The 12,872-nt window shown below is 36.9% G+C and overlaps 1 protein-coding gene across 4 annotated transcripts in view; it reads left to right on the forward strand.

Annotated features, from left to right (window-relative positions):
* LOC114244085 (proton-coupled amino acid transporter-like protein pathetic) overlaps positions 1–7,328 on the forward strand; it is a 49,843-nt gene extending 42,515 nt beyond the window's left edge. For all 4 annotated transcript variants that reach the window (XM_089732451.1, XM_089732452.1, XM_089732453.1 and 1 more), the window contains 3 exons: positions 554–766; positions 2,909–3,078; positions 6,870–7,328. In XM_089732451.1, the coding sequence (XP_089588577.1) occupies positions 554–766; positions 2,909–3,078; positions 6,870–7,108 (622 nt within the window). In that variant the 3' untranslated portion in view covers positions 7,109–7,328. The remainder of the gene's footprint in view (positions 1–553; positions 767–2,908; positions 3,079–6,869) is intronic.
* Positions 7,329–12,872: the final 5,544 nt, after the last annotated feature.

A 12,872-nucleotide genomic window follows, 5' to 3' on the forward strand; every position in this document is an offset into this window, starting at 1 on the left:
AGTATGGGTCGTAGCAATGAGCTTTTCTGTACTTTCCGGGTCCAGTAAATTCCAGCAAACTAGGTTATCGCATTGCCTTGAAAGGCATGCAAAAGCTATTTATTTTAAAAATCCTATCATAGAATACGCGTATTAAAGCATTTTCTCGAAACCTAACCTTAATTTAATGTGGCACTGTTTCACTAGTTTCGTCTTCGGAGCGTTTCCGTTTTAAGAAATCAATATTTAGTCCAATCTAAAGTAAAGATTCTGAACGCTCCGCTTAACGCAATGTTCTCAACCCACCACTCATTAATTGCATCTAAAAATAATATAGATAGAAAAAGAGTTTTAATACTTCTGTCTTGAATTGCCAGCACTACCGTATTTATTTATTTTTTGGTAATTGTACACTAAAATCCGATATATATTATGTATACATATTACCATATGTAACGATTTCTAGGACCATATACATTTATTTTGTGATCAAACTTTGTGGGTGCTTCTAGCATTATAACGCGATATGGCTTGGGATAATATTAGGAGTTATAACTTAATTGATTTCCCACAGTACAAGTCTATTCGCCATGGAAGGCATAGGCGTAGTGATGCCGATAGAGAACGAAATGTTGAAGCCTCAGCAGTTCCTCGGCTGTCCAGGGGTCTTGAACATCGCCATGAGTGCGGTCGTCGTGCTCTATGGCTTTGTCGGCTTCACTGGATATTTGCAATTCGGTGAAGACGTCCGAGGGAGTTTAACGTTAAATCTGCCGCTTGATGAAGTGTAAGTTTATAACCGACATGAGGTTTTTAATACGCTTTTATTAGCTTCAGACGTATGTATGTTTGTAACAAAATCTTTGGACATGATTTTGACCCCCTTCAAAACGTCGGATTAACTCGAAATTTGGTATACTTATTGAGGACCGATGACAATACAATATTGAAAAAAAAAATTGAAAATCTTGAAATTCAACTGAAAAATGAAAAATAAATAATAGTTTAAAAAAACTAACAAAATACGCTTTTATAGAAAATCCAACTAAAAAATAGAAAATAAATTTGAATTAAAAATAGTGTCAGAAAAAATGATTTTATTGTAAACAAAAGCGTGGGGTGCATGGTATCAGTAGTTATAAATATTTTATGAACAGATATGAGTAGAAGTAGAAGGGTTATTTTGATAATATCCTGAAAAGCACCCGACGCTTTGTTTTACAATAAAATCATTTTTTCTTACACTGTTTTTAATGCAAATTTATTAAAATTTATTTTTTAGTTGGATTTTCTATTAAAGCGTATTTTGTTAATTTTCTTAAACTATTATTTATTATAACATAATGCTCGCTTTCTTTAGCAAGGTCCATTGCGCCCATTTTTCTTTTTCTTTTTTTCCCACTTTTCCAAGAAAATTACCATCAGTACAAAAGCAAAAACACATATAATGAGTACGTCACTGCTGATAGGGTACATTGTAATTCCACATGGGTTGGTGGCACCATACCGCCTGTTTCTGCCGTGAAGATTATGGACGAGGTTGTAGATCATCTGGTGCTGATCAACCAAGTAAATGTGCCCCCCGATCCATATAGAGACTGGTGGTAGACTGGACTTACTGGTGGTAGCACCTCTCGTGAGTCCGCACGGGTAGGTACCACCACCCTGCCTATTTCTGCCGTGAAGCAGTAATGCGTTTCGTCTAAGTCTAAGTCTCAGCTTAGGACGGCGGACCTATCCTTGAAACCGAAACGCTGCTTAACCGTATGTGCTCGCAATTAGTCTACCACTAGCAAAAGTGACGCAATCGGTTTGAAGGTTGAAGCATCTGTTATATGATACAACTGAGACTTCGTGTCTGGGAAGCTCTTAAAACCAGATTGGCAGTGGCTCGTACATTCATATACACAAAAAATAGATGTTAGTAATCAAACTCAAATTTTGACCACTTGGGGAGCACTAGTGGAATGAAATATTACATTTTAATAAGCGAGCAGAGATACTAACAGCTCGTTTAGATACTAGAAGTCATTGACACGACATGTACACTACCCAATTTGAGAAATTACCTTAGTCAAAATGGCCCTGGCTTTCGCACCGGTGATCACGTCTAAAATATCTTCAAAAGCAATGATAAGAATTGTAGCTCGCATAATATTATCTACGTCTGATTCTGAAATGATGATGAAAATAATTATAATTAAGTCACTATCTAAATTAATTGGATACCGCTGATTGTCTTAAAGATTTAAATATCTATGCAATAACTTTATGCTTTATTATAGTTACTTTATAAATAAAAGTACATTTAGAAGAAAGATAGAAAAAAGAAAAAAAAAATTAGAACAAAAAAGGCCGATAATGAATAAATTTATATTTCCAAGTGTCGGTGATTTCTGGCATGACCCGTTTTTCCTGTTCTGTATCCCTAGAGAAACCTTCAGTGTACAAAACTTATGAAATCAATCGAATTACATTGGTTTTGCTATTTTTTCTGCTACAGTATAATGTTTAGGAATAGTTTTAGCTAAAGTTACCTTTTTGTCTTCAAAGTTTGGTAAGTCCACCAGGGCTTCAAGTCAGTTTTTTTTAACACCCCATTGTTAACTTTTAATCAAAACAGAATTTAATTGTGCCGAAAGCTGAAATGCTCCCACGTATTTTCTTGAGCACCGAAGGCGAAACGCCTGTCCACGTAAAAAGTTGCAGTCTTTATCGGATATAAAAAATAATAAGGCGTTATAGTACCTTCCGAAATTTTATGAAACAATTCCCTAATTCTAAAAAGGATTAGGGGAATTGGTAGTTATAAATCAATTTGCTGGTGGCACTTGCAAAGATTTCGTTCAAATGTAAGCGCCCTTTTAATAATAGCCATTAGAAATAAAAATTATTTAGTTTAATTTAGATTTATCATATTCATTTTCAGATTAGCTCAAACGGCGAAGTTACTAGTGGCCTGTGTGATGCTGCTATCATTCGCCCTAATCTTCTACGTTCCAGTTGACATAGCGTGGAGGAGAATTCAGGATAGAATACCTGCAAAGACTCACAGATGGGCAATGTCTGGATTAAGGCTATTTGGTACCCTATTTATAGGTAAGTGTCACTATTGATATTGAGTATTATTGAAAAGTATACAGGTCTAAGCTGACTGATTTGAGCCGTTTTGGATTTTATCGGCTGTAATTGAAGACGGTCTTTTGACATGATACATTAAAAAAATTCGTCTTTCAATCAAACAGTGATTGTTCTTATTTTATTTTTGTATGCTTTATACAAAATATTTGTGGCTCAGCTTCCTACAAGGTGGACGGATGACCTGTTTGAGGTCATTGGAAACCGCTGGCAGGCAGTGTAAGGCTGGTCGTTGTAACGAGGCTTGCGGGAATTCTATGGCTAGCAGTGGACTAAGACTAAGGAAAATGTATTAATTTCTCTAGAAGTGTGCATGTTACATCACATCCCACCGATTTATGTGGTTACCGGAATTAAAAAAGAGCATAACGTGAACACTCTTAAAAACAGAACCGTTTTACTGATTTGTTAGAGAATAGAAACCGTGTCTACATTTAAGGATGTTATGTTCTTATAATTAGCATTAAAAAAACGCGTTGCGAGGATCTTTTTGAGGCCAAGCATATATTATTATGTAATTTCATTCTTACCCCTTTTTAGTATAATAAATAGTAAATACTTTCTTCCGCCCTTCTGCGACACGGTGGAATCACAGAAGCCAAGCATCTCCTTCCAGCATTAATAAGCTCTAACCGCAAGTCGAATTAAGCCACATCGTTCCAAAGTCTTCGAAATATTAAATTTGTTTTAAAATTCGATAAATTTCTCATTCGCTCCTAAAGTTTTAGGAACTCAATTTCGAGCACGAGTTCCGTAAAGCTTTGAATGCGATGAAAGTTTTAAAGTTTATGTAATAAAATTTGTATAATGTTATGTGTATTAAAACTTACTCTACTGGTGGTAGGACCTCTTGTGATTCCGCGCGGGTAGGTACCACCGCCTTACCTATTTCTGCCGTGAACAGTAATGCGTTTCGGTCTGAAGGGTAGGGCAGCCGTTGTAACTATACTGAGACCTTAGAACTTATATCTCAAGGTGGGTGGCGCATTTACGTTGTAGATGTCTATGGGCTCCAGTAACCACTTAACACCAGGTGGGCTGAGAGCTCGTCCACCCATCTAAGCAATAAAAAAAAAAACTTATCGTATTTCATCCCGCAAGAACTAAGGCGATATCACAAAAACTCGCCGTCATTGACCACCTGCGGCATTGTTTGAGAAATTGTTTGGGATGATTCCATCATCTCGTTTTTATCATCGCACCGCCCGCCACAGGAGTAGAGTTCATCCATACTACTTGGAGCCACTGCGTTCATTCACAGCGCGTTTCCAGAGATCTGTTTTGCTACGTACCATCCTTAACGGTAGGCAGCGGTCTGCCCCTGGCATTGCTGAAGTCCATGGACAACGGTAACCACCCACCATCAGGTGGGCCGTATGCTCGTCTGCCAAAAAGAGCAAAAAAAAACTAAATAAAATAGTTGTCTACTGCTCCTAAAACAAAGCTTTACCCAGATAAAAGCTACGAACTTAACGGTCTTTGATATAGATAAAAGCTGTATTTTCATTTGAAGCATTTCTTTGTTCATGAATCTTTCAATCTCTTTAAACACAATTGACCCTTGACTCTTGACTTTCAATTAATACTTGATGAATTGCTACAAACCTTTTCTACAAAAGAGTCCAGTTTCGCACCCATTTCAATTAGAGCTTATCCTGTAATAACACAGCGTAACAACAAAGAACTTTCAAGAAAAAAAAAAAAACGTTTCTATTTAATAAAACAAATAAGAAAAATTGCCTACAATATTTTCCGCTCCACACAATCACCCTTGGCAGGTAATAAAGGAAAGGCTTTGTTTAAACGAGTATCTTGAGTCTAAATATGCGAGATCTAGGTTTTTAAGGTGACCGAACTCAGATAACAAAAAAATGTCTTTAGATTGTCTTTCTCTCAGCTTTACTACCCATAAAGTAAACAGTTATAAGAAGCAATTTGATACCTACTCACTTACGCCTAGCAAAGTTTTTAAAGTCTATATTTAGTAAGATGTACACTTCTAAGTTCAAAAAAGTGTGACCATCACTGATTCTTTATAATCCGACTAGCGACCCGCCCTCGCTTCGCTTCGGAAACATTAAAACACACAAGAAACCAAAAAAAAAAATAAAAAAAATAATAATAAAAAAGTAGCCTATGTTCATCAGGGACAATGTCGGCTTCTAACGGAAAAAGAATTTTTCAAATCGGTCCATTAGTTTCGGAGCCTATTCGAAACAAACAAACAAACAAATCTTTCCTCTTTATAATATTAGTATAGATATAGATAGAGAACTTCATAAATAACTCATATAATCACTCACATAATCACTAAGTAGATTTAAATTTGTGATCATTTTATTACATGATATTTAAAATACCCGATATTTTCCATATCTACTCGATTTATGTTTTAGGCCAAAGTGCAACCTACCTTCACAGTTACTTTTGAGAAAACTTCATCATCATCATTCTTTCCTATTACCCTCTGCTGGGGTGTAGGGCTCGAATCAATTTTTTCCATTTATATCGGTCTTGGGCAGTCTGTTCTAACTCCTCCCACGTCGTGCCCAAGACCCCTAGCTCCTGCTCCACCGAGCGACGCCAAGTTGTTCTGGGGCGGCCTCTCTTCCTTTTGCCAGACACTTTCCAGGTCAGTGCTCTCTTTGATAAAAATTGATCAGGCCTAATCTAATTGTCGATCTCTGTGAATCCTCTAAACTAAACTGAGAGACGTACTTAGTTTGGCCATTTAAGACATTTGAATTTACTGTGAATACATTTCTACACACATTCCAAACAGACAAATATTATTTCTAAAAAGATGATAAAACCAAAATTGAAGCATAAACTTTTGTTTCGCTCAGTCGAACGTACTGTAACAGTTTATTATACCTTCAATTAAGACTTGAAAGCCCTAAGCTTGTTGTTAAAGTTATAACGACGTAGCGACCAAACTTTACTAAGATAGATCACGACTTTCTTAATTCTACGACCATCTATTATGAGATTCAAGCTCAACGTCTGCTCTAGTTTGTGCTATCTTCAATAACTTATTATCAAATACATTACGACCATTTCTAATAGCCGTCTTAGCATTTATATAATTATTATGACAAAGATCTACATTAATAACCAGTAGAAAAAGTTCGGGTGCTATAAACTTACAATTTGATTTTCCAACGATATTATAATAATAATCTTATACATCTAGTTGCGCTAAAATAATAACAATTAAGATATAACACTTGTTTCACTTTTATCGTATTGGTAAAGTTGAAAGGGAAAAATATAGGAATATAGTTAATCACAGCCCAGTGATACCAGCATTGCTGACATATACCGCTCCCAAGGTTTTTCACAATAATATCCTATTAACAATAGGCAGTATTTAATGTTACACATTTTGACGATTTACAATATACGCTTATCTTATATATAAAATTCTCGTGTCACAATGTTAGTTACCATACTCCTCTGAAACGGTTTGACAGATTTTTATGAAATTTTATATGCATGTTCAGTAGGTCTGAGAATCGGCTACTATCTATTTTCATACCCCTAAGTGATAAGGGTTGTCCACCCCTAACATTTATTTTTTTATTTTTCGGACAATTTTTTTTTTGTTATAATAAGGCGTTATGTGGTTGAATGAGGTTTTGTTATTTATTTATTTTTTCTACACTACAATTTCCCTAGAAATCTTATATATGGCAAAACAATGTTTGCCGGGTCAGCTAGTATGTGTATATATAAACTTTTCTTTTTTCCAGTCGGCTTGGCCTGCGCGGTGCCAAAGTTGGAGCTCTTCATGGAGTTGGTCGGTGCTGTCTGCCTCTCTGTTTTGGGACTGCTCTTACCGTCCGTCATTGAAATTATCTGGAGATGGGGTAGGGACATTGGTCCAACTCATTGGATCGTATGGAAGAACCTTGTAATATGCCTGTTCGCGATAATCGCAATGGTCTCAGGAGTGACTTTTGCTATTAAATCTATGCTTGAGAACCTGTGATTTTCTAGACTACTAATTATACCCTATAAGTTAAATCATAATTCTAATTTTTGCTTGTGTTCTATTTCAAAGATAAATTTTAGTTTTTATTTAGTTAAGAACTGCTTAACAGAAGACGTTGTTGCAGTTAATCATTGTTCAAAAAGAGATTTAAATCAATGACATAACGCAAATGTTTAGGTTAAGAAAGAAAAAAGTATTAATTATATTTATTATACAATTTGTATTTTTTTTCATTTGGGACCTTTATTGCTTCAAAATGCTCGGCCCTTGAATTAATGTATTTAGGTTTACCATCCAAATCCATATAGAAATGACATCAGGTCATTCATTGGCAAGTTGGAAAACGGCCACTAAAATTTATCGTATAATCCATACAAGGGCAATAAAAAAAAAAATCACTACACAGCCACATAACAAAGTGTCAGCCTGAAATAGCACCAGTCCATATGATTCAGTGTCTTAAAAGGCGACCCGAAAAAGGGACAGCAACCTTTTTTCTGATTATTATACAAGTGTACTGCTAACAGAACACAAAAAAAACTTTTAAAATGTGAGATTGAAAATGAATACTTTTTGATATTGAAAATCGAAGTTGAAGGTGTAATTAAAGACACCTTAGAAGAAAAATCAAGTATGGCTGCGTCAGGCAGGCGGCCGGTCTTAAAACTTATGACAAATCCATATACATCATGAATATGCTGCGACCACCCCGAATAACGTCAGATACGGGTAATTCGAAGTTACAATTGTACTGCTGTCGTATTCATCATCTCAGCCTGTCCACTGTCCACTGCTGAACATAGGTCTCTCCAAGTGATCTCCAGTGCGGCCGGTCCGTTGCCACCTACATTCAACGTGACCCAGCGATTCTTGCTAGGCCATCGGTCCATCTGTGGCCGTCCCACACTGCGCTTGCCAGTATGTGGTCCCCACTCGAGGATCCTTCTGCCCCATCGGCCGTCCGATCTTCGCGCTATTTGGCCTGCCCACTGCCACTATCGCTCTCGTATTGCTATGCCTAATTATCGCGCAAAGTAATTATGCTTTCCGGTTCTATAGGTGAGAAAATCGTTATAAAATAAAATTGCAACTTCGAGTTTAAAATGGGTGACAAACAGCGTAATAAGAGACGGAATGTAGGAAGTATTTGGCAGGCAGAAAGAAGTTGAAGAAAATACATTGAAACTACAGTTGCGGTAAGGAAATTTAGAAGAAATAAATAGAGACTGCCGAGGTCGCATACCTATAGCCTCTGATGAAAAGCCGGTTTACTTATTATCAGCAAACAATCCTCTGAGCTTCTCCGATGAGAAGTAATTAAAAGATGACAGACGTCATAGAGAATAAGTCACTAAGAACGACGTCTAAATTCACTTGTATATACCTAGTCAGGTCATAAGTATTGTCACACAGTAAAAACTTTTCTTTTAGAATGCTGGCCACAAAAAAGCTTATTGAATTCGAATTTCGAATTGTTCATGAAAATAAAAATAGTATACATTTAGAATTTTACTCATTTTTAAATATGGAGTGGACACTTAAAGAAGACCGTATTGCAGTTATTGCGTTGCATCGTTGCGGTTACGCGCCAATTCAAATTTTTAACATACTGAATAATTTGAATATAACCAAAAGATTCGTTTATCGTACCATCAAACGATACAATGAAGACTCTAGTGTAGATGACAGGTCAAGAAGTGGTCGCTCTCGGTCTGTTAGGACTCCAGCAGTAATAAAAGCTGTGAAGGCGCGAATTCAAAGAAATCCCAAACGTAAGCAGAAACTGTTGGCCGTTCAGATGGGGTTAAGCAGAACCACGGTGAAAAGGGTGTTAAATGAAGACTGAGGGCTTCGGGCATATCGAAGAAAAACAGGACATCGTTTGAATGCTCTTCTAATGGATCTGATACTGAAGAGATGCCGCGCTTTGTTGAAGCGGTACGCGGGAAAAAAATATCGGAAAATTATTTTTTCGGATGAAAAAATTTTTACCGTAGAAGAGAGCTACAACAAACAAAATGATAAGGTGTACGCACACAGTGGTGAAGAAGCGAGCAACCGTATTCCGCGTGTCCAACGAGGTCATTTTCCATCCTCGCTCATGGTATGGTTGGGAGTTTCTTATTGGGGCTTAACAGAGGTACATTTTTGTGAGAAAGGTGTAAAAACGAATGCAGTTGTGTATCAAAATACAGTCCTGACGAACCTTGTGGAGCCTGTTTCTCATACCATGTTCAATAACAGGCACTGGGTATTCCAACAAGATTCGGCGCCAGCTCATAGAGCGAAGAGCACACAAGACTGGCTGGCGGCGCGTGAAATCGACTTCATCCGACACGAAGACTGGCCCTCCTCCAGTCCAGATTTGAATCCATTAGATTACAAGATATGGCAACACTTGGAGGAAAAGGCGTGCTCAAAGCCTCATCCCAATTTGGAGTCACTCAAGACATTCTTGATTAAGGCAGCAGCCGATATTGACATGGACCTCGTTCGTGCTGCGATAGACGACTGGCCGCGCAGATTGAAGGCCTGTATTCAAAATCACGGAGGTCATTTTGAATAAACTTTAGTGTCATAAGAATCTATGTTTTGTTAAGTTCATTTTGGTATATGAATGGTTACATAATGAATAAACTTGTTTCAATTATTTTACATTAAACATGTGACAGAATTTATGACCTGACTATGTATATTTTATTGCTTAGATGGGAGGACGAGCTCACAGCCCACCTAGTGTTAAATTGTTACTGGAGCCCATAGACATCTACGACGTAAATGCGCCACTCACCTTGAGATAAGCTCTAAGGTTTCAGTATAGTTACAACGGCTGCCCCACCCTTCAAACCGAAACGAATTACTGCTTCACGGCAGAAAATAGGCGGGATGGTGGTACCGTGCGGACTCAGAAGAGGTACTACCACCACTCATAAGGTCCTACCACCAGTCAAGATCCTACCACCAGTCAAAGCTATTATTTATTATATATTTATTATTGTAGGTATAAATATATAACTATAGGGGCACGCCATACAACTGTACCATTAGTATCATTTCCTGAGTTGTCCATAATTAGGTGGGTACTTTAATGAGGCCGATTAATAATTAAGGGAATCTTTATACAATAATCGATATCCGCTTATTTAATTTAATAATAAAAAATTCACACATCTAACAACACGTAATGATTCCTCGACTTTTATTAGATTTAATATTCCATCAGAATATATGGACGCGTGTGCACTCTATAAACATAATATGATCTGTGTCCTTCTCCGCAGCGGTCGGTGATAAATCATGTCATTATGTCAAAGTGAGTACTATCTCATAAGTCAATGAATTATTTCGTTGCGCCGTCTAATATATCAATTGTCATATACATATACAAAAATAACTTTTTTATTTTTTTATTGCTTAGGTGGGTGGACGAGCTCACGGTCCACCTGGTGTTAAGTGGTCACTGGAGCCCTATAGACATCTACAACGTAAATGCCACCTTGAAATATGAGTTCTAAGGTCTCAGTATTGTTACAACGGCTGCCTCACCCGTCCAACCGAAACGCATTACTTCATGGCAGAAATAGGCAGGGTGGTGGTATCTATCCGGGCGGATTCACAAGACGTCCTACCACCAGTAATGCCTATAGTATCATCTGTTACTTCACTAGTTTTTGGCCTAATTTACCGCTCAAATCTCGCTAATCCTCGGTCCACGTAAATGCGTATTTCCCGTTACACACTCAAAGGTACTAAACCAATGTGAATCGAAATTATTAATTCAGTACATTCATTAACGGTTCGTAACTTATCGTGCAAAACAGATGCGATTGAAAACTAGAAAATCCAGTGTAGTGCCACCGTAAAATGTTTATTGCAGTGACCATGATTTCTAAAATATTACGAGGATTTCCCTAAAATTTTTACGTTGATTCAAAAATAAATTATTTTGAATAAAATCAAGACCTCAATGGCCTTGTCTCTCGAATACCTCATATATCGGGTGTATGAAAAATGTTCCTTAAAACGAAAACGGTACTTATAGTGACAATTACGAAGAGAAGATCTTCCACCGAGTAGATGATGCAGGTGATGTTACTTAACAGACCGACGACAGTGCAAATGTTATTCGGAACAATTTTTTTATTGCTTAGATGGGTGGACAATCTCACAGCACACCTTATGTTAAGTGGTTACTGGAGCTCATAGACATCTACAACCTAAATGCGCCCCCAACCTTGAGATATAAGTTCAAGGCCTCAAATATAGTTACCACGGCTGCCCCACCCTTCAAACCGAAACGCATTACTACTTCACGGCAGGAATAGGCAGGGAGGTGGTACCTACCCGCGCGGACTCACAAGAAGTCTTACCATCAGTAATTACGCAAATTATAATTTTGCAGGTTTGATTTTTATTACACGATGTCGTCGTGGCCTAATTATATTGTAAATGTCAATAGGCTTCTCTGGGTTTTATTTATTTATTATTTGATAAGATTAGTCTTCTTATGGCAGATTAGACTATGACAGCTATGACTTTAGTCTTGGTTATTCGTGACACAATAGCACTAAAACAAGCTCCAAAATACATATGCTTTAGTAAAGTTTTTTTTCCATTAATAATACGTTAAAATGAATTGGGGCACGGAATCTTAGTCCTCGACAGAACGAGCAGCCTTTTGCCTTATGTACCGGGCTCACAAAATATAAACTTATTAAATACCAGTAATATTTTTGGTTAGTTTACAGAACTTCTAATGTGTTCGTCTCTAAGCTGTTGATTAATTTATTCCGGTTTCGGGAGCGTTCCTTTAATACCCTGCATATGAAATGAGGACGAAAAGGTTTTGAAATACATATATGTACATACATTTGAAAAATGGTATCAATAACTACTGGAAATGTACACGTGTAGACGGAAAAAATTAATAATATAATATATGTTTAGCGTTTATGTTGCTAGCCATTTAGTTTCATTATTAATTACTAGGCGTATTATAATACAACTTATGAATACAGGTAATGATGATACATTAAAGTATTTTCTTCGGTTTTCACGAGACGTGGACATAATTAAAACGACTTTTATGGTTTAGTCTTGCGGTTTTTAATGTATCTAAATTATTTCTGACGTTTCCCATAGACGAATATCACGTCCGTTAATATAATAACAATAAAAAATGCAAGAGCTCTCGTTACGATGAAAAATTCGTCGCAAAATACCAATCAAATCTAACAGACACAGGCCATAAAACAAAGTGAAACATCTTACTATGTAATTTAAAAGTTTCTTCCAAGGGCTGATTTTATTGCAGACGTGTCACGCAAAATTCGTGACGGACATTTTGTTCTAAAGAAGAAATTCTGAAAGTTCTAGAATTGTTTTTTGCTGATATTAAGGTACGAGCTCGCTGTCTACCTGGTATTATGTGGTTACTTGAGTGCATAGAGAAGAGAGACAAGGTGACTGATGCTATCCACCTTGAGACACAAGGCCGAAGTCTCAGCTGTATTGTACAACAGCTGTCCCACCATTCCATCAGATAAATAAGTTTTAGTAGTTCGTATAGGAAACGGATAGTTTTGGAACGAAGTTCCTTATGGGACGATGCAGAGGGGTACCCTAACCGGGAAAAACGTCCGTAATGTAAGATTTTTATTATTAATGCACACAGTGTACGATTTAACTCTGTAATAACGTACAAAAAATAACATATTTTTTTATTATATATTTTTTATAAATCATTGTTAATAAAATTAAG

The sequence above is a fragment of the Bombyx mandarina genome, chromosome 13 (assembly GCF_030267445.1).
Source record: "Bombyx mandarina strain Sakado chromosome 13, ASM3026744v2".
Lineage (NCBI taxonomy): Eukaryota > Metazoa > Arthropoda > Insecta > Lepidoptera > Bombycidae > Bombyx > Bombyx mandarina.